At 42.2% G+C, this 21,476-nt stretch overlaps 1 protein-coding gene across 3 annotated transcripts in view; it reads left to right on the top strand.

Annotated features, from left to right (window-relative positions):
• Positions 1-21,476, top strand: part of RTN3 (reticulon 3) — a 48,956-nt gene that overhangs the window by 22,326 nt on the left and 5,154 nt on the right. The window contains exons 2-4 of one of the 3 annotated variants that reach the window (XM_053659086.1): positions 1,740-3,812; positions 18,630-18,837; positions 21,010-21,148. In XM_053659086.1, coding sequence (XP_053515061.1) covers positions 1,740-3,812; positions 18,630-18,837; positions 21,010-21,148 — 2,420 coding nt within the window. Of the gene's footprint in view, positions 1-1,460; positions 7,664-18,629; positions 18,838-21,009; positions 21,149-21,476 lie in introns of those variants that run through there. The other 2 variants (XM_037140218.2, XM_053659085.1) reach the window with 2 other exon arrangements.

The raw sequence follows: 21,476 nt of genomic DNA, 5'->3' as shown, positions 1-21,476 counted from the left end.
TCATTTGCCCACTTTGGCCTGTAAGATGAACAGTCATACTATACAGTGATAGATGTGACCGTGTTTACTACATTGGAACTACGGATGAATTACGGCTTGCTTCAAACATTTTGACTCACTAGTCATGTTTATAAAATGACTTTGAATAAAGTCACAATTTTTCTTTTGTCTAATTATCACTTAGCTTCTCACATAAGAAGGTAAGCTGAATAAGGATAATCCCAGAAGCTTTCTCTTTTACATCTTCCCGAGGAAGGCATTGCTGTCCAGAATCTACTTAGGTCTCACCTGTCGGACCTGAATCATTCATATGGAACGATGAAGACCTTCTTTGTCCCAACTGCAGAGATACAGCAGTATGGAAGGAGGGCAGTACCAAGATAGCGCCTGCCCTTGGAACAGTTGTTTTGATCTTTTTCCCAGTAAAAACTTGTTAGGTTGGAAAGTTAGAAAACATTGTGTAAATCAGTGGGTACTGTGGTATTAATAACTGATAAGCCTTAACTTATACTTTTTAAAAGGATTTATTTTATTTTATTTTATTTTATTTATTTATTTTTCAGAGAAAGAGGGAGAGAAACATCAATGTGTGGTCGCCTCTCACATGGCCCCCACTGGGAACCTGGCCCACAACCCAGGCATGTGCCCTGACGGGCAACTCTTTGGTTCGAAGCCTGCACTCAGTCCACTGAGCTACACCAGCCAGGGTTATTTTCTGTTTTAAAAGAATTTCTGGAGTTAACTCTTCTTAACCTAAGAAACCAATTTGCATGATTCAGTTTGGTTAAATTGGCAAGTTGGTGCAAGAGAGTTTGGAGCAGGCCAGCTTTCTCAGTGCCTTCAGTTTAACCCTTGGCCATCCGTACATAGGCTTAGTCTTCCTAGTAGTTAGAACAGAATAATTCTCGCCTGATTTTTAGGCTTAGGAGGGATCTGCTGTATCTCCCGAAAATCAGAAGGCACTCTGGTCACTAGTTTTTCTTCTCAGGCTCTCAGACTATAATAGCAGATTTATAGAAGCGGCACGTTCTAAGTTGTTCAGATGAGAGCTTATCGGTGCTTCATAATATCAGGGTGCTTGTTTTGTGTGGATTGGGCTGTTTCTGTTAGATACCTGTACCAAAACAAAGGGGAAAACTTCCCCAGACTTCCCAGTATCTTCTCATCTTTATGCTTTACCTTTACAGTGGAAAAAGTCGACTGAAACTTGTCATGAAAAAACCTTTTTCATTATTTGCAGTTTGGAGCATGATGTGGCTTTTCTGTTCACCTGTGGCAATTTTGTGCATGTCTATAGGATAACTGTTGGCACTGAGTAGTTTCATGTTTGTGTGTGTATATATATACATCCTCTGTGTATATATGTAATTTTAAAAACAAAAAGCATGCTGCTTGGCCTGACCAGCTAATGTGCAGTTGTACCTGGTAAACAGTTTTTTTCTTTCAAATTCTAACCATAGCGGGAATGAGCTCTCTTTGCTCTGGTGAGCCAGCTTCAGAAATTTTGACTTCCTCCTCTCTTTCATCTTCTGAAGTACGTAAAACTGACCTTGCAACACTACGTGGAGAACAAAGCCACGTGTTAGGCAGCCATTCTGTTTTAGCCAAAGAAGGACAAGACTGCTTGGCTCGTCTAGATGTGACAAAGGTGCAAGAGCCTCAGGGGACCAGTAAAGATGGAGCCAACTGCCCAGTTCCTGTTGGGGAAGGAGGTTGCTGTCACCACCCTTCCATTCCAGCCAGTGTCCCAGGTCATCCTGCTTTTCTCTCGGAGGACGCTGTTCAAGTGGAGGACCAGAGAAATGAAGACCAAGGATCCAGGAACCCCAGTGAGACACCAAGTGGGAATGACAAAACAGTCTTAGATGCCAACGACAAGTTTACTTTGCCGACAGCCCAGAAGCCAGCCACTGAGCAGTCTAGGGCAGGAGGCACTGGTACATACTCCTTGTCCCCATCCAAAGTGTCAGGCGGTAGTGGTATTGAGAAGGATTCCCCTGAATCACCATTCGAAGTAATTATTGACAGAGCAGCATTTGACAAAGAATATAAAGACGCATATAAGGAGAGTGCCAATTATTTGGGTAGCTGGGCAGTGCACACTGATCGAGAATCATCTGCAGACATTTCAGAGTCTAATGACAAAGTATTTCCACTAAGAAATAAAGAGGCAGGGCGTTTCCCAACCTCTGCCTTGCTCACTAGGCAGTTTTCGCACACGACTGCAGCTCTGGAAGAGGTGTCCAGGTGTGTCAGCGATATGCACAACTTTACCAATGAGGTACTGACTTGGGACTTCGTTCCCCACGTGAAGCAGCAGAACGAAAAAGCCGACTACATCACAAAAACTACAGGACTTGACACGAGCAAATATAATTCAGAAATTCCTGTTGTAAATCTTAAAACTAACACTCATCAGAAAATTCCTGTATGTTCTATTAATGGGAGCACACCCGTGGCTAAATTGACTGGTCACTGGGCAGAAGCATCTCTCCCACAAGAAAATGCTGCCATTGAAAAACCTATCCCAGACTATCTTGATTCCACACCAGACGCCAGTGTCAAAGGTGTGCAAGGCAACGTGCAGAAACAAGGTGACACGCTTTCAGAGGTACCTGGATCTCCGCTGGAGAAATGTGTCTCTCCGGGTTCTGGCACGGCCACAGTAAAAGTGGTTTTACCTGATGGCCACCTGAAAGGTGAAATGAACTGGCAGAGCTCTATGTTGGGAGAAGTGACAGAGGCTGATAGTTCTGGTGAGTCTGATGACACAGTGATAGAGGACATCACAGCCAGTATTTCATTTGAAAGTAACAAAATTCAGGCTAAAAAACCTGTTTCCAGTCCAAGTGCTGTCGTAAAAGCAGATGAAAAAGAAATCAAAGAGATTCTCAATTATAACAGGGAAACCAAAACATCTGAAAACTTTGAGGGGTCAGTCAGTGACTCTGAGCCACAAATTAAGCCTGATATTCTTGCAAGGAGTCCAGCTGGCATGGCAGCAGGCTCCCAGGCACCTGATACGAATGTCATGTCAGGACATGTGAAACAGTCAGATGGGGTGAGTGCTGGTATTCCTGAAAAGGCTGCCACGACCGAGGGCCCCGGACTTCCTTCAGCAGCACTTTCACATGTTCCTGAGACAGATTTCTCACCAAACGTGATAGCCTCTGCCCATTTGGAGTCATTACATGAAAGAAGTATTAAAGATGTAGATGATTCTTCCCCAGAGGACCTGATAACAGCCTTTACAGAAACCGGAGGGAAAGGAATAGTAGATAAAAGTGAAGGAAATGCATTTGAAGCAATATCAGAGAAGGCTGCGGACTTCCAAACCGCTCTTCCTGTAGACATCTTGTATGAACGTGGGCCAGGCGGTTCTGACATTAAAGACATAAAAAGCGAATACTCTCAACAAAACAGAGGAATCCGTGGAAGTGAGCTTCTGGATGCTTTTCCTACCCAAGGTGCTTCAGTAGCATCTCTTGACTTGGAACAGGAACGGCTCACAATCAGAGCCCTCAAAGAACTGAGTGAGAGGCAGACTGAGAAGTCCGCTCCTGCACGGGGCGAAGTGGACTCTCCTTCTGAAGAAACACTCAAGCAGACTTTCACATTTGCTCCACAATCTTCTCAGCCACAGAGGTCACGTGATGTCCAAGAACACGCAGATGTCAAGGGACCTGATCTTGCGGTTTTCAGAAAGCCCACTATTACCAAAGAAGCCACTAGTGTAGATGTTGTTTCCAGCCTTAGCGAGACCGAACTGGTAAACAGGCGTGTCCTAGCAGGACTTCTGGCAGACTCCACAGGTAACCGTTCACACTGCACACTGGGGGGAGGTAGATTTTTGTCAGTGGTTGCTTGGTTTGGTTTTCTTACACAAACATTTCCCAAAGCAGTAAGCCACTTGTTAAAATTAATACTGTCCTAAAAATTTTTTATGCTCCAGTTTTTTCTGTGTTGTTCTTATAGGTTGACCCGAGGGTGAATGCTACTTGTAACAGTGTCATTAGGCTCATAATTACTTATTTACAAAGCTTATTTTTAAGTCTCCAAAATAGTATGCTACTTCCTTCACGCTTGGGTTTTTTGTTAGGGGCCTTGTGAAATCTACTTAGCAATCAAAGATAAAGGCATTCCTGCTGGGACAGTAAATGGAACTTTTAATTAATTTGATCTTATACCGTAGAGATATCATGCTGTGAAAGGAGGTAACCTGTATTGCAATGCTATTTTGTGAGTAATACTTAAGAGACCTCACGCGTTCTTCTTTAGACCTTATTTAATATTCTTCAGGCCAAACTCATTCTATGGTACTGGAAGCCCTTTTCTTACCTTCTGTTTATTTGAATGATTACTTTTCTAGCAATTGGCCTTCATCGCTTCTTGGCCTCTTGGCTAAGATCAAGTGCCATTGGCCTTCAATTAAATTACCTCAAATGCTGTCTGTTCTGGGGTTTCGGAAAGTGCGAGAGATAAGGGATACTCACGGCCTTCCAAAAGGGGTTGTCAGCCTCCGCTCTGATGCCAAGTTCTGTACTGACTTTATGGTCATGGCAGGTGCTCTGTGGGGATCTGTGGTTTTCCAGACTTGTTTGACAGTAGATCTCTTTTTCAAATGAAATTATTTGAAAAATAATTTCAAATATTCTTTGAAATGTGGGGAGTTGAATAATTAAAACACAAATGATATATTTGTTGTTGCAAACTTACCGGTGTGGTCAGACCGCGTACCTCTTTTCCTGGGAGGTGTCATTCTGCACGGAGGGGCTCAGGCCTCACTGCTGGCCCCCTCCTCACTGCAGCCAGAGCGGTGCTACACTCCTGGGGGGGGGGGCGCCCTCAAACCGAGCGAATGAGACACCTCTTGGGCCTTGCCCCTCGCTAACGTGCACTCACCCACTGTGCTTGGTGAGGCGCCTGCGTCCCTGGCGGTGCCTCAGCGTCCTGACACTCTTGGTCACCTGTGGCCCTTGTTGAGGGCTGCTCCTCTTCAGTGGCTGCTGTGGCCGAAGGGCACTGTTTACCTCTTATAAAGGCATTTCCTGACTACGGACCGTGGGCAGATAAGTCGATCTTCCTAGATTGTAATCCTTAAAATAGAGAGAGATTTATAATAGTATTGTGAGAATTAAATATGAAAATGCAGGCAATGCAGTGCCTTGAACATATTTAAATATTTATTTATTTAGCAAGTATAGACCCTGGCTGGATAATTATTTGTTAATTGTTATTAGTGGATGAATTGTTAATAATTATCAGTGGCAACATCAAGACTTTTTTTATAAACTCAAAGATTTAAAATGGTAGTAAAGGATACTGGTTATTCCATAGTAATTGAACATTATTGAGCTCGGATTTAGGAGTGCTAAATTCTCGTGGTTGCCTTACTGTGTCTAGAAGTGTGACATTGAGCAGTTCGGTCACGTCCCCTTTTGAGGATTTGATTTCCTTATCTATAAAGTGAGGATGTTGCGTTAGATCATCTTTAATATCATTTCAATAACAGGATCCTCTGACTCTGGTATATCTTAGGTTTCATCGTCAGTTGCTATAACTCTTACAAGCAGCTCTTTGGAGTGCCGAGGCGTGTGGGAATTAGGCCACAAGAACTCCACTGTCTAATTCTGGCAAGTTCCTGCTTTCGTGTGACCTCAGACAACTAGCCTGACTGGTTCAGCAGATTCCTTTGTTAATGTGGTGGTAATTGTGTTGCCCTGCTTTATAGTGTTGTAGTAAATAAAGTTCTGGGTAGATACTAATTAGTAATTCTCAACTGAGTTGTTTAACCTACTGAGAGAGGTAGAAAGGGCTGCGGAAGTTTAGAATATTTGTCACTGACCAAATTCTATGATTAGTACGTACTTTTAGATGATAATTAAGGAAGACGAGCGTGATTAGACCAAGAAGCTGACAGGTCTTCCTTTGTGGTTTCAGAATTGAAACCCTTTTTAAATTGTCTTACTTTGAGTAAATGTTTTAAAATATGAACCACTTCAGTAAAATCTGTCAGTCTCTAGTTCTTTTCCAAGTGTACAGACTGTATGCTCCCCAGTATGACGATATGCCAGGCCACAAACCATTTAAATTTAAACTTAAATCAGTAAATTTTAAAGGAATACTATAACACAAAATATGTTCTAAGATCACAATGAAATTAAACTTTAAAACAAGGAAAATAAGATACCTAGGTAAATTCCCAAATATTTGAAACTTAAGCAAAGGTACTTTTACATAATCTATAGTTTAATGAAATCACAAGAAAAAAATTTTAATGTTTTGAATGGAATGACATTGAAATACAATATGTCAATCTTGAGGAACAGAGTGCTGAAAGGGAAACGGGAAACTTACAGCTCTAAATACGTAGGTTAGAAAAGAAAAATAATCCAAAGATCTAAGGTTTCAACTTAAAAAGCTAAAAAAAAAAAGAGCAAAGTAAGTAGAAGGAAATTACAAAGGTAAGAATAGGAATCAGTGGAATGAAAAACAAAGCAATTCCAAAATTTGGTTTTGGAAAAGATCAACAAAGTTGATTTCTTGATTAATCAAAAAAAAAGCAGATTACAATATCAAGCACAAAAAAGGGGTTATCACTTAGATCCTATAGATATTAAAAGGATAATAGGCTATTATGAATAGTTTTATGCCAACAGATTTATCAATTTAGATGAAATGGACAAATTTCTTGAAAAGAATACAACTTACCAAAGCTGACACAATTTCCATTAAATTTGTTATCAAAAATCTTACTAAAAAAAATGGCCTGGCCCAGAAGTTTGACTAGGAGAATCTTCCAGGCATTTAAGGAAAAAGGAGAGAAAATTTTACAACTAATACACTAGTAGATAGTAACACCAAAACTGGACAAAGACATTACAAAAAGAAAATTATAGACTAATACCCTTCATGAACATGCTAAGATGAAAAATTCTTAACAAAATATTAGCAAATCAACAATATATCAAAAGGTTAATGTGTCATGGCTAAGTGGAGTTTGTTCCAGGAGTACAAACTTGTTTCGTGCATGTGGTTTTTTAAAATATGTTTTATTGATTGTTAATGCAGTGTCCCATTTCCCCCTTTATTCCCCTCCACCCTGCACACTCTCTTCCTCCCACATTCCCCCCTTTAGTTCATGTCCATGTGTCTTAAGTTCTTTGGCTTCTATATTTCCCATACTATTCTTGCCCTCCCCCCTGTCTATTTTCTACCTACCGTCTCTGCTACTTATTCTCTGTACCTTTCCCCTTCTCCTCCCACTTCCTCGTTGCTAACCCTCCATGTGATCTCCATTTCTGTGGTTCTGTTCCTGTTCTAGTTGTTTCCTTAGTTTGTTTTTATTTTAGGTGTGGATGTTAGTAATTGTGAGTTTGCTGTCATTTTAGTATACATGTTTTTTATCTTATTCTTAGATAAGGCCCTTGAACATTTCATATAATAAGGGCTTGGTGATGATGAACTCCCTTGAATTTGATCTTATCTGAGAAGCACTTTATCTGTCCTTTCATTCTAAGTGAAAGCTTTGCTGGATAGAGCAATCTTGGATGTAGGTCTTTGGATTTCATGACTTGGAATACTTCTTTCCAGCCCCTTCTTGCCTGTAAGGTCTCTTTTGAGAAATCAGCTGACAGTCTGAAGGGAACTCCTTTGTAGGTGACTGTCTCTGTGTGTGTGTGTGTGTGTGCGTGTGCACGCGCGCTGAAGATTTTATTTATTTGTTTATTTATTTATTTATTTATTTTTAGGCAGAGGAGAAGGGAGGTAGAAAGAGAGAGAAACATCAATGTGTGGTTGCCTCTCACGTGCCCCCTACTGGGGACCTGGCTGCAACCTAGGCATGTACCCTGACCAGGGATCAAACCGGTGACTCTTTGGTTCAGGGGCTTAGTCCACTGAGCTATACCAGCCAGGGTAAAAATCATAAAATTTCAGAAGAAAGTATAGGAAAATATCTTCATGATTTGGGGGTAGGCAAAGATTTTTTAGATCACAGAATGTACTAGGCATGAAATAAATCAATAAATTAGACTTAATCAGAACTGAAACTTCCTCATTAAAAGACACCACTAATAGGCAAGCCATTGCCTAGGAAGAAGTACAATATTTACAAAACATTATCTGATAAAGGATTAATATCTAAAAAGTAATAAAAACTACGTCCTAACAGTAAAAGGACAAACAACACAATAAAAGAAAGTGGGCAGAAAAGATTCTGACACCTCTCATAAGAAGATACACAAATGACCAAGAATCCAGTGAGAATGTATTCAACACCATGAATCTTCACATAGTTAAAATCAAAATAATAGGACACTACACATCCACCTGAATGGCCAAAACTAAAGACTGACAACACCTAATGCTGACGAGGTTGTGGAACAGCTAAAATTAAACTGCTGGTAAGAATGTAGAATAAAATAGCACAAATACTTTGGAGAAAGGTTGTTTGGGTTTTTTTCTAAAGATAATTGACCCCATGACCCAGCAGTTCTGCTGTCGAGAAATAAAAACATGTTCATACAAAGACATACATGTGTTCATAGCCATTTTGGTCATCAATAGCTCAAAGCTGGAAACATCCTGTTGTCTACCATATCTAACATGTGGTATAGCTAGTTATCTTGCAGAAATGTGGATGGCTCAGAAATTGTGCCAAGTTAATGAAACAGTGCAAAAATAATTTACACTGAATGATTCCATTTAAGTGAAATTCTAGAATAAGCAAAAACTTCAGTGCAGAGAAAGGAATCAGAGCAGTGGTTACTTCTTGGGTATTGACTGGAGAGGAATGTGAAACTTTTGGTGGCGATGGTTATGTTCTCTAGCTTGATAGGGTTACATAGGTACAGGATCTGTCCAAAAAAAATCCAGCTGTTAATATAATGAGGACAGTTTGCATGGCATCTATGTAACTTGGCAGCCAAGGAGAGTGGACTGGAGTGTGCATGCGTGAACAATGATGACTTCACTCTACTAGTCAGTGGGGGTGGTAGACGCCATTGAGTGAGCATGTACATGTACTGCGTGGCCATTGCATTCAAAATGACTGAGCCAGTAGAGCAACGAATCTGCATCGCATTTGGTGTTGAGCTTCAACAGTCCTCTGTGAAAACTATGTGGATGACTCAGAAGGCTTCAGTTGCTATGGGCAACTGGTGATTGTCACCTTCATCACAACTCATGCGTCATAGCTTGGGGAGTTTTTTACCAAAACCATCAAATCACTCAGGTAACTCAGCCTCCCTATAGCCCAGATTTGGCGCCCTGCAACTTCTGTTTTTTCCCAAAACTAAAATCACCTTTGAAAGGGCAGAGATTTCAAACCCCCAATGAGATTGGATGGAGCAGCTGATAGCAATTGGGAGAACTGTGTGAGGTCCCAAGGTGCCGACTCTGAAGGGGACTGAGGTGTCATTGTCCTATATACAATGTTTCTTGTACCTTCTTTAATAAATGTCTCTATTTTTCATGTTGCATATCTGGATATCTTCTAGACCAACTTCATATATGCATGTGTTCAAACTCAGTGAGTGTATTGTGTATTTCATTGTATGTAAATTTTACATCAAAGGAAAAACAATAAATATTGTACTTTAATGACATGCAAGCTCAAGTAGATTGGGGTTATACTTGGGAGAGTAGATTCAAGATCGTTGACCTTTGGCCCTGACTGGTGTGGCTCAGTTGGGTGGTCATTGATCCGCAAAGGTTGAAAGGTCACTGGTTTGATACCTAGGTTGCAGATTCAGTCCTGTTTGGGACCAATGCAGAAGGCAGCTGATAAGTGTTTCTCTCCCTCATTCTCCCTCCCTCCCCTTCTCTTAAAAAGGGGGTGGGGAGGACAATTGACCTTTGGAAATGGCTGAAGCTGGAGTCAAATGAAGAGCTTTCGCAAAATTCAGTAACAAAAATCAATGGGTAGAAAGTCAGCAAGGTTTGCTGTGTTTTCTCTTGAAATAGCAGGGACCAGTCAGTACCTTTTTTCCTTAACCTCGAGATTACCATTGGATGTGTTAGTGCCCTCTTTTGGTGTAAGAAGAGTACTACGGGATGCGGCTGGCATCTTTTATCATGGGCCAGAGGTGGACATCCTTGTAACTTTTTAAAATAACATCACATTATAGAAGATTTGAAAAGTAAAATGAAGGAGTCACTTATAATTCTACCAACAATATAAATACTCTTGGTGACTACATTATTTGATGCTTTATCTGCCATTAGCAAAATACCGTATTTTTCAGACCATAAGACACACCTAGGTTTTAGAGGAGGAAAATAGAAAAAAAAAATTGAAGCAAAAAATGTGGCAAAATATTTAATGACATACTACTTCACCAATGTAAATGTAACTCGACAGCAGCATTAACAACCATTATTCCTCCCAAATTGGGGGGCAGGGCGGAGTGTGCGTCTTATAGTCTGAAAAATACGGTAATTAAAGTTCTAAAAAGAGGCCGTGTTATGTATTGAAATGGGTTCTAGGAAGTAAAAGGCATAATTAGCACAGCACAAGACTTTAAATGTGTATTGTTGCACAACAGTAGGTCTTTTCCATAGGAATTTCCATAGGAAATTTCCATAGGAATTTTAGAATTGGCGCGTCCATTTTTACCAAAAAAAGAAAAAAACCTAAAAAATTCTGATTGGAATTACATAGAAATGTAGATAAAACATGTTGGGCAGTTAACATCTTAGCATTTTTAGTCTTTTAACTCATGAAAACAATACAGCATTCTACAAATCTGGGACTTCATTAGTTTCTCAGCACTATTTTCCAGGTTTCAGTGTATGGGCCTTACACACCTTGGGCTGGATTTATGCCTAAGCCGTTTTAAGTTTCCATGCTGTATAACGTGGCATTTTAAACTCAGTTTCTGAGTTGTTAATACTAATATGTGGAAATATAATTAATTTTGTATATTCCACAAACTTGCTAAACCAACTTAATAGTTCTAGTAGCTTTTTTGTAGATTCCATCCGAATTTCTGCATTAGGGAATCATGCCGTCATCAATAATGACGGTTTTACTTGTTCCTTTCTAGTCTGAATGCCTTTTCTTTTCCCCGACTTACTGTACTGACTAGAACCTCTGGCACAATGTTTAATAGAAGGGCCAAGAGAGGACACCCTTGTCTTTTTGTATTAGCTGTGGTGGCTCTAGGTTCCTCACAGATGGCCTTTGTCAAATGGAGGACATTTCTTTCTCTAACCCAGCTTGCTGAAAAGTTTTGTCTGAAGCAATATTGGGGTTTTGTTAAATGCCTTTTCTGTATTTTTTAAGATGATCATATTTCTTCTTTAGTTCATTGATATGATGAATTTTATGAAATGATTTATGAATGTTAAACCAACCTTGCATTTTTATTAAAAACAAAGAGCCCACTTGGTCATGTTGTATTCTTTCTACATATTGTTAGGTAATTTGCTAAGTTTTTGTTAAGAATTTTTGCATCTTTTCATGAGCACTATGAGTCTGTAGTTTTCTTTTCCTATAATGTTTTTGCCTAGTTTTAGAATCAGGATAATACTGGCCTTGTAAAATGTTTTGGGAAATACTGCCGTCTCTTCATTTTTGGGAGAATTTATATAGAATAGTATCATTTCTTGTTTAATGTTTGGCAGAATTCCCCAGTGAGGCTGTCTGGGTCTGGAGTTTTCTGTATAGAAAGCATTTTATCTATAAGTTTTATTTCTAATAGATACAGGACTATTCAGTTGCTTCCCTTTTTTTAAATTTTTATGAAGAGTTTATTTGAGCCAAACTAATGATATATGCCAAGGAGCAAGATAGCAAATGCTTCCAGTTTATGTTTCTTGAGTGAACTTTGGTAGTTTGTATCTTTGGAGGAATTTGTTCACTTAATCTAAATTGTCTGATTTACTGGCATAGCAGTGTTGATAATATTCCCCTTGTAGTACCTGTTAAATCTATACTGGTGTCACTTATTTCATTCTTGATATTGGCAATTTGTGTTTCGCTTTTTCTTGATCATTCGCGCTAGAGTTTTATTGCTTCTCAGCCAACTTTGGTTTTATTGATATATGGTGTTTTTCAGTTATCTGTTTTATTGATTTTTGTTCTGATTTTTATTATTTTCTTCTGTTTCCTTGGTTTAAGTTGTTCTTTTTCTAGCTTTTGAGGTTGCTGATTACCATCTTTCCTTCTCTAACATAAGCACTTCCATACCACGCAGTTTCGGCCGGAGCCCCCAGCGGTTCTTATTGGGACGTTTGTCCGTTACCATTTAGTCCCCTTGTTCCCCCCTCTCTCCCACAGTCGCAAAGTCTGATTTCCACTCAGTTCAAAATACTTTTGAGTTTGCTGTTGATTTTTCTTTTTTGATTCATGGGTTGTTTAGAAGTGTGTTGTTTAGTTTACAAATATTGAGCATTTTCCCAAGATCTTTCTGTTATTGTTTTTAATGTAGTCAGGAAACATATAAAAAACTACTTGAATCCTTTCAAATTTATAGGGTCTACTTCATGGCCCAGGGTTTGTTTTACCTTGGAAAATAAATGTTCCACAAGTACCTGAAAAGAACATGTATTTTACTGTTGTGCAGTGTTCCATACATGTTGAATTGGATAATAGTGTTCAAGTCTTCTGTATCCGTATCAACGCCGGTCTACTCTTTTTTTAAATGTTGTATTTATCTTTAGAGGGAAGGGAGGAAGATAGCTCTAGAGAGGGAGAGAAATATGGATGTGCAGGAGATACATCAATCAGTCGTCTCTCCCACACCACCAACCGGGGCCCTGGCCTGCCACCCAGGCACGCGCACGGACCAGGAATCCACCAGCGACCTTTCGGTTCACAGGCTGGCGCTCAGTCCACTGAGCCACGGCAGGCAGGGCTGTTCGTCTGCTCTTTGTACCAAGTACTGGGAGAGGGGGATTGGAGTCCCTGACTGTAAGTCGTAGATCTGTTTGGTTTTTTAAAACCTTAATGGAGACACAGTTCACATACCTGTGCAGTTCATCCATTTAAGTATACAACAGAATTTGTTGTTGTCATTACCACTATCCAAGTTTGGAACATCTTAGTCCCCCACCAAAAAGAAACCACATGCCTGTCAGCGGCCTCCCCATTTTCCACCATCACCACAACCCTAACCAACTAAAGATCTACTTTATTTTTTTAATAAGATTATTTATTTACTTTTAGACAGAAGTGAAGGGAGGAATAAAGAGTAAGAGAAGCATCAATGTGTGATTGCCTCTCACACACCCCCTACTGGGGGGACCTTGCCTGCAACCCAGGCATGTGCCCTGACTGGGAATCGAACCTGTCACCTCTTGGTTCTCAGGTCTGTGCTCAATCCACTGAGCCACACCAACCAGGGCTAAAGATCTTCTTTATAGATTTGCTTATTCTGGATATTTAATATAAATTGAATCATATAACATGGTCTTTCATAATTGACTTCTTTTATTTGGCCTCATGTTTTCAAGCTTTAGTCATGCTGTAGCATGTAGCACCAGAACTTCATTCCTTCATATTGCCAAACGATAATTCCATTGTGTGGGTGTCCTGTCTTCTATTATATGTTTGCATTGGTGGGTGTTTGACGGGTGTTCGTATTGTTTCCACTTTGGGGCTATTAGGAGTAATGCTTATGAACATTGGTATACATTATTTTTTGTGTTGTTGTATGTTCTGGTTTTATTGGTTGGACATTTGCTAAGAGTGGTGTTGTTGGGCCATGTAATAGCTGTGTTTGATTTTCAGGGGGCTGTACCCTTTCTTTCCCACAAGGAGTTTAGGTTCCAGTTTCTCCACATTCTTACTTGTATTTGTTACTCTTCTCTTTATTTTAGCTACCCTAGTGGGTTCATTTTAATTTCAATTTGTATTTCCTTAATAACTAATGATGATGAGCACTTTTTAATGTGCCATTGGCCATTTGTGTATCTTTGGAGAAGTGTCTGTTCAGATCTTTTGTTCATTTTTCATTTAGGCTAATTTTTTTATTGCGTTATAATTCTTTATATATCTGGATGCAAATACTTTACCAGATATATAATTTGCAAATATATTGTTGTTCTCTGAGTTTTCTTGTCATTTTCTAGGTATGGCACAGAGGTTTTTTAATTTTGATATAGTCCAGTTTATCTTTTTTTTTTTTTTTTTTCTGTTTTCCCCCACTTTTGGTATTATCTGAGAAACCTCTGCTGCCAAAGATCACAAAGATATGTTGTGTTTTCTTCTAAGAACTTCAAAATACTTTCTGTTTTCTGAAATAACTATTTTATATCTTTTTCTCTCTGTAAACCTTATTTGCCCTCCTGCCCCCACCCCAGCTAATGAACTCAGCTCCTTTTTGTTGAGAAAATAGGAGCTTTCAAAAAGAAGCCCCTGTTCTCCGATTCGGGCCTCTCTGTGTCTTTGTGCTCATCACTGTGTTACGAGGGTCAGCCTTTTGCCTGGGCTTCGGATCTCATCCCCGTTCCGGACTCCACTGCTTCTGCCCCGTTTTTCTGCCTGTTCCTGTCTGCACGTGCACTTTAGAGTTTTCCACCTGGGACAAACTGTGCCTTGCTCCGCGTGTCTCTCTACTGTCCTTTACAGTCGGGCTCCTCGGGCCTTTTTTCTCACGTTGCCACCATGTGTCATTACCGATTCCTCTCCACTGCCCTCTAACCGCTGGCGTTCCCGTCACCCCACTGAACAGCTGGGATCGGGCCGTCACCTCTCTCCCTGTTGCCAAACCCAGGGTCACCGTTTTCCTTGTGCAGCCACAGCAGGCTCAGCCAGTCTGCACACCCTCCTCCTCAGAGCCTCTGCTCTCCCAGTTAGCCCTGCCTCCCTGGGTCCTTCCTGTTTCCTGTCACCGGCTCTTCTCCACCCGACTACTAAACGTTGGAGTGTCTCAGAATTAAGACCTGGGCCTTCTTCCCTATCGGTACTAGGTAACCTCGTTTGTTTCGATGCCCTTTAACTGTTATTGGTGTGCTGGTGGCTTCCAGACGTGTATCCCCAGCTCAGACTTGTCCTGTGTGCTCCACGCTGGTGGATCTAACCGCCCCTTTAATAATGGGTGTCACTAGCCATCCGCCCTAAATTAGCATACTCAGTACTGTGCGACACCACATTCAGCCTTTTACTCAGGCCCCAAACCTAGGTGTCATATTTTGTCACATCATCCACATCTAGACCATCATCAAGTTCTGCCTGTTCTACCTCAAAAGTATAGCTTGACTCTGTCCACTCGTCTCCAGCCTGACTGCCCCTGTCCTATTTAGATGACCGTCATCTCTCACTGGACCTCCAGGTCAGCCTCCCAGGGAGCCTCTCCGCCCTTCCCCATCCATCCTCTCTGTACAGCAGTAAAAGTGCTCCTCTTGTTAAAATACATCATGTCCTTCCCCTGCGTGACATCTCTGTAGTGACTCCACATTTCACCTGAGCTGCAGTCCAAGCCTCCTGCCTTGCCCCCTGGAAGTGCTCCAGGACCGAGCCCCTCCCTCGGCCCCAGCCTCATCTGCCGCGCTCCCCTGCGCTCACCGCGAACGCTCGTCCCAGTGACCTGCTGTGCGGGTGCTGTGCTGCCTGTCTCTAGGGGGCAGCATTCACGCGTGTTAACATTTAGGTTTGAGTGTTTGGGGTTTTCTGAAGTCCGTATTTTGTTTTTCTTGAAATGGCTTTGTAGAAACACGCTCTTTAAAGATTTGTAGTTATTTATTTTTTTAGAGAGAAAGTGGAAGGGAGGAAGAGAAGTAGAGAAACAGCAATCAGCTGCCTCTTGCCTGACCCCCAACTGGGGACCTGGCCCGCAGCCCAGGCATGTGCCCTGACCGGGAATCAAACCGGTGACCTTTCGGGTGGCAGGCTGGCGCTCACGCCACTGAGCGTACCCACCCGGGCTTGAGTGTTCCTTACGACTAGTTTCCAGCAGGTGGCAGTAGGAGTTCATGAGGACAGGGTGTTCTTCTGATTTGCACAGAGGTGGATTCACGGTCCTGTCTTCATCCTGTTTCCTTTCACTGACACATCGTGGCCTTTCACTCTGAGCGCCAGCCTTTGCCTCTAAGCGTTTCTTTCTTATTCCTCCTTTCAAATATTTCAAACATAAAATATAGCAAGCCTAGTACAAAAGAATTCCCGTATAACCCTTGTTCGAGCACACCAGTTCTTAACAGTCGGTTACTTTTGCTTTATCGCTTCATCCCTCTGTCTGTAGACACATGTTTGTATGTGTGTGTTTTAAATCCTCATCTGAGGACTTGCTTAGAGAGGGGAGAGGAGGGAGGAAAACATCCGTGGGAGGAACATTGATTGGTTGCCTTTCGTACGTGCCCCACCAGGGACCAAACCCACCGCTGGGGCACGTGCTCTGACCAGGAACTGAACCCGAGACCTTTGGTTTGTGGGAAGACGCTCCAGCCAACTGAGCCACACCGGCCAGGGCACACATGACAGATACATGCTTTTTCCTGACCCATTTAAGAGCTGGTTGCAGGCTGCCTGCCCCTGTACCCTAAACACTTTGGAGTGCGTTTCTTTTGAATAAGAATTTTTTTGTTTGATAGTACACTTAAATTTTTATCAAATTTAGGAAACAGTACTGATAGAACTTTTATCATTTATATAATCCACATTCAGATTCTCTCGGTTGTCCCTGTGATGTTCTTTATGGCTACTTTACCCCCGCATCCACCGGCCAGTCTGTGGTCACACTTGGCGTTTGTGTGTTGTCGAGTCGCCTGTCACTCACACCACTGACATTTGTGAAAAACACAGGCCAGTTTTGTAGACCGTTTCTCAGTCTGCATTTGTCTGGTGTTTCTCATTAGATTCCGGTTGTTTTCCCAAGAATATCATAGACGCAGTCTTGTGTCCTTATCAGGAGGCGCATGGTGTCGGTTTGTTCCATACTAAGCACTCCATGTGGAAATTGTTCCCATAGTTACAGGAATGGTGACATGCATGCACTTGGCCTCTGAGTACAGGAACTGCTCTCAAAAGCTGACAAGTGTCCAGCCAGGTGCGCCTGAGTTACTCCCACTTCTCTCCTTTCTTTTTTTTTAAATTTTATTTACTTATTTATTTATTTATCTTTAGAAGGGAAGAGAAGGAGAGAATATCAATGTATGGTTGCTTCTGGTACATCCCCTGCTGGGAACTGGCCCCTGCTGGGAACTGGCCTGCAACCCAGGCATGTGCCCTGACGGGGAATCGAACCGCAATCTTCCGGTTTGCAGGCCTGTGCTTAAACCACTGAGCTACACCCGCCAGGGCTCCCACTTCTCTCCTTTCTTTGCAATATCACCGTCTGGGACTTGTGACCTCCGCGCAGTGACCCTAATACCTCTTCTTTCTCCTAGTAGTTGGATGCCCTGGCCAGACTCTTGGAACCCGCGATCCTTTGTTCCGTACAATGAGTGTGTCTTTAGTATTTTCTTAGTTTGAAGTTAGGTGTCCTTGGCTCTAACAAGGTTAAGCTCCAGAGAAATGTTGAAGTTGAATATGGGAAGGAACTAGGTGCCAGGGCGTCAACTGGAATCAGATTCAAGTTCGTTTTACCCTCAATCGCAGTCTTCCAAGCTAACCATATTTTTATTATAGTTCAAATTTGAGCGGTTACCATGTCATTTACAATGCTAAGTTTTCTACATTCATTCGCCTTATATATTATATATTCCTTAAAACAACTCTAGGAAATAGATGTCACTTTCTTCATTTTATAGATGAGAAAACAAAGGTTTGGAAAGGTTAATTAATGTAATAAAATTACCGGGACTCAGACTCATGTTTCTCCAACTCCAAAGCCCTTGCTCTTTTTAAATACAAGCCAAAGTAGTGCAGAGGGAACTTGCAATGGTAGAGCTACTAGTGTTGAAATGAGCCTTCACAGATTGAAACCCAGCTGTGGTGTCACTGCTGGATTGGAGGTCGTCACTAGCAGTTGATACCCAGGGTTTTGAGGTCTCTTCAGGTGGAAGAACTGGGGATTTTTCCAGTTTGGATGTCCCTAGTCATAAGACCCACTTGCCTGGGACAGTCTCAGTTAATTCCTGTTTCCTAGCAATTATTAATAGTACCCCCACTTATTTTCAAAAGTATCATGGTTTAGACAGTGGTACAGTCCCTTACCCATAATCTGTCCTGAGTACTCTTCCGAATAACATAGGGGCTGGTGTTTCATTGCAGCTAACACTAGTGTAGAGCTTGATTTATTTTTATTCACGACTCTCTGCCCCTCAGCCCAATTTACACATTTCAGTTTAGCTTTGGTTTTATAGCGTGTTGACCCAACTGGCCTATCGGCATAGTTTGCTTAATGTAGTCAGCAGTTACCAAGATTTTACCACACTTGCTCTACCATCCTTTCTGCTGAAACATTCGAACCAAGTGACACTTTACCCCATTGTACTTAAGTGGCAGTCACCTCTAAAAAATAAGTTCCCGAGTTTTTATAAACCTGTCCAGAAGCCAGAGGAGCCTTTCGAGTAGTGCACCGCCAGCCCTGACGGCTGGTTTTCGCCACCAGATTTCCCCGGAGGAGGGGGCAGCTGTAACCACACTCGAGGCCGGCATTTCTCTGGCACGCAGGACCCAGGCAGAGAGCGGCCCCGCCGGAGGCTCAGGGCCCGGTAACACGTGTCCCCTTTTCTTCCGGCAGTGCACGACCTGATTTTCTGGCGGGACGTGAAGAAGACCGGGTTTGTCTTTGGCACCACGCTGATCGTGCTACTCTCCCTGGCCGCTTTCAGTGTCATCAGTGTGGTCTCGTACCTCATCCTGGCCCTGCTCTTCGTCACCATCAGCTTCAGGGTCTACAAGTCTGTCATCCAAGCCGTGCAGAAGTCAGAGGAAGGCCATCCATTCAAGTGAGTTGACGGATCCCAGGTAACACTCTGCAGTTTAGTGAAGGAGTTTGCTGAGGCTGGGAAGGTGTAAACATCAGACCCGATGGAAAGTCGAGAATTACAGGGCCTAAAACAGCTGATCCAGTGACATAAAACATCAAGTGTATACCGTGGGGCCGCCTTAAAAAGTGACCTTTTAGGAACTTCTGACAAGCTAGAGTCTCACACTTTACGACCAAGAAGGACTGTGTAAATTCCTGAGCAAGACAGAGGACGCAGCGTCTGGGATGGCGCCCGGTTAGATGGGGGCCCAGCGCGCATCTAAGCCTCCACATTGTGCGGTCTCCAAAGGGCTTGGAGATCCTGGTGTTGAGGCTGTGTGCTTGGTGAGCATCAGAACTCAGCCTGTTTACCTCAGTTTCATTACTGATTTCCTTGTGATCTCTCCTTAATTTTTCTCTTAATACCAGGGGCACGTCTTGGTGAGTGTAGGTCATGCCTTTTTGGGATCCTGTTGCTAGCTTTTCAGACGGTGCTATAACTTCTAACAACTAGGTTCCTCACACTTTTACTGTTGAAAATCTTAGGCCATAAAAACTTTTAACATTACAGGGCACATGTCAGGGTTGCAGGCTGGTTCCCTGCAGGCCAGTTCCCAGCAGGGGACCCACGAAAGGCAACCGTACATTGATGTTTCTCTCCCTCTCTCCTTCCCTTCCCCTCTAAAGATAAATAAATAAATAAAATCTTAAAAAAAAAAAACCTTTTAACATTAGCACATGACAGTGTCTTTGTTTTGTTTTTTAATATTTTAAGATTTTATGTACTAATTTTTAGAGAGGGGGAGGGAGGAAGAGAAGCAGCGGCGTGTGAGAGAAACGTCAGTCAGTTGCCTCTCACGCACTCCCAGCTGAGGCTCTAGCCCACGGCCCAGGCGCGCGCCCTGGCCCGGAGTCAAGCTGGCAGCCTTTCAGGCTGCGCTCAGTCCACTGGGGCACGCCAGCCAGAGTGCAAGTGACTATTTTTTCAAAAACCTTTTCCTCGTGGGGAGAGCACCCCTGCTGTGACCTCTCAGGACTGGCAGAGTAGGTGTCTGGCCCTGGCTGTGGTCCTTGTATTTTCTCCTGGTGAAAGTGGAAGGAATAAGTTGAACTGTACGTGGCATTTGAAAAGTTATTGCAAATTAGCTTTAGGACATCAATAGTTGTTTAAATGAACGAGTGAATAGATTTTACTATTTTACCACAAGTTTCAGATGTCTTAGGGTTTTTTCCCTCTTGCATGACCCTGTTGTAAATTTGTAAAATGTGTTTTGCCAAGTTCTATTAATTACAAGTACTTTTTATAACTTTTGTGTTTGGTAGTAAATATTTTCTTAATCAATAGAGGAAAACATGCCTGTTCACCCTGTTTTTCCCACAAGATTGTGGGCTCTCTAAGGCAAAGCAGGCTCGCCTTGCTGGTAGCCCAGGCACCGCACCCAGTGGGGCTCGGGGACGCTTGGTCAGCGCCAAGCGCGTGAGCAAAAATGGTTACATCTCAGTAAACGGCACCTCCGGGAACAGAACCCGGGTCTGTCTTTTTCTGTGTTTTTCGGTTTGGTTAACTCAGTAGCTCCCCTCCTTTTTGTTTTTTCTTAAACAAATATTTTATATCTCCTTTATCATTTTACCAAGAAATTCATAAATAATATATCTATAAATTAAAAAGTTAAAAATAGATCATAATTGTAATATAAAGGAATGATAAAATAGCCATGTATAGTAATCTTCACTCCAGTAAATATATAGTTGCTTGGAAATGACTACACACAAAAAATAATTTCATAATAATAATGAAAGCAGAAATATCAGATACTTGCACCTACATATCTGATTTCCAGTACAGTGTGATCTTTCAAAATGATGGGAAAAAAATCTTAGTAAAGTTTAACATAAACAAAATACAGTTTTAGAAAATTCAGGATCTATTGAAACTGTTGGGGGAAAATATCTTGTGACTGTCCCACACTTTGTGACATCTTTGCCTCTGCCACTAAATGACAGTGATGCCTCCGCCCTGCCCCATGACAACAAAATGTCCCTGTTTCTAAATGCAACCGTGGGGCCTTTCACACTCTGAAGGGCTGCTGTGCTAACGACAGCGGTCTTTTCCTTCTGTGTCCAACGCGTGGCTGTTTTCTCCTTCCGGAAGGGCCTACCTGGATGTGGACATCACGCTGTCCCCCGAGGCCTTCCACGGCCACGTGAACGCCGCCCTGGCGCACGTCAACAAGGCCCTGAAGCTCATCGTCCGCCTCTTCCTGGTAGAGGACCTGGTTGACTCCTTGAAGGTCAGTTCCACTGCTGTTCTCGGTCGTGGGCCGAGGAAAACCAGGGGTGGTGTTACAATTCAGGGGAAAAACAGTAACTAGGGTTTTATCGGACAAAAATGGTTGATCACTCATCTCCATCAACCTATAAAAACAGGGATAGGAGTAGTTGGGGGAGTCGTCTCATGCCTGGAGAACTGACGTCAGAACAGGGAACAATGTAATTGATGGAAACACACTTACAGTCTGTCTTTGGGCCTGAGGGGCTGCAGGCTCCTCTTACGCACCCTCAAATGTATATAGCACAAATGGAGTGACTTTATTCTGCAATTACGGCATATATCACTAA

Source organism: Artibeus jamaicensis, unplaced genomic scaffold (assembly GCF_021234435.1).
Source record: "Artibeus jamaicensis isolate MK-2021 breed Jamaican fruit bat unplaced genomic scaffold, CSHL_Jam_final scaffold_614, whole genome shotgun sequence".
NCBI classification, from domain to species: domain Eukaryota; kingdom Metazoa; phylum Chordata; class Mammalia; order Chiroptera; family Phyllostomidae; genus Artibeus; species Artibeus jamaicensis.
The sequence above is the reverse complement of the archived record's forward strand: the minus strand, read 5'-3'. Positions and strand labels throughout refer to the sequence as shown.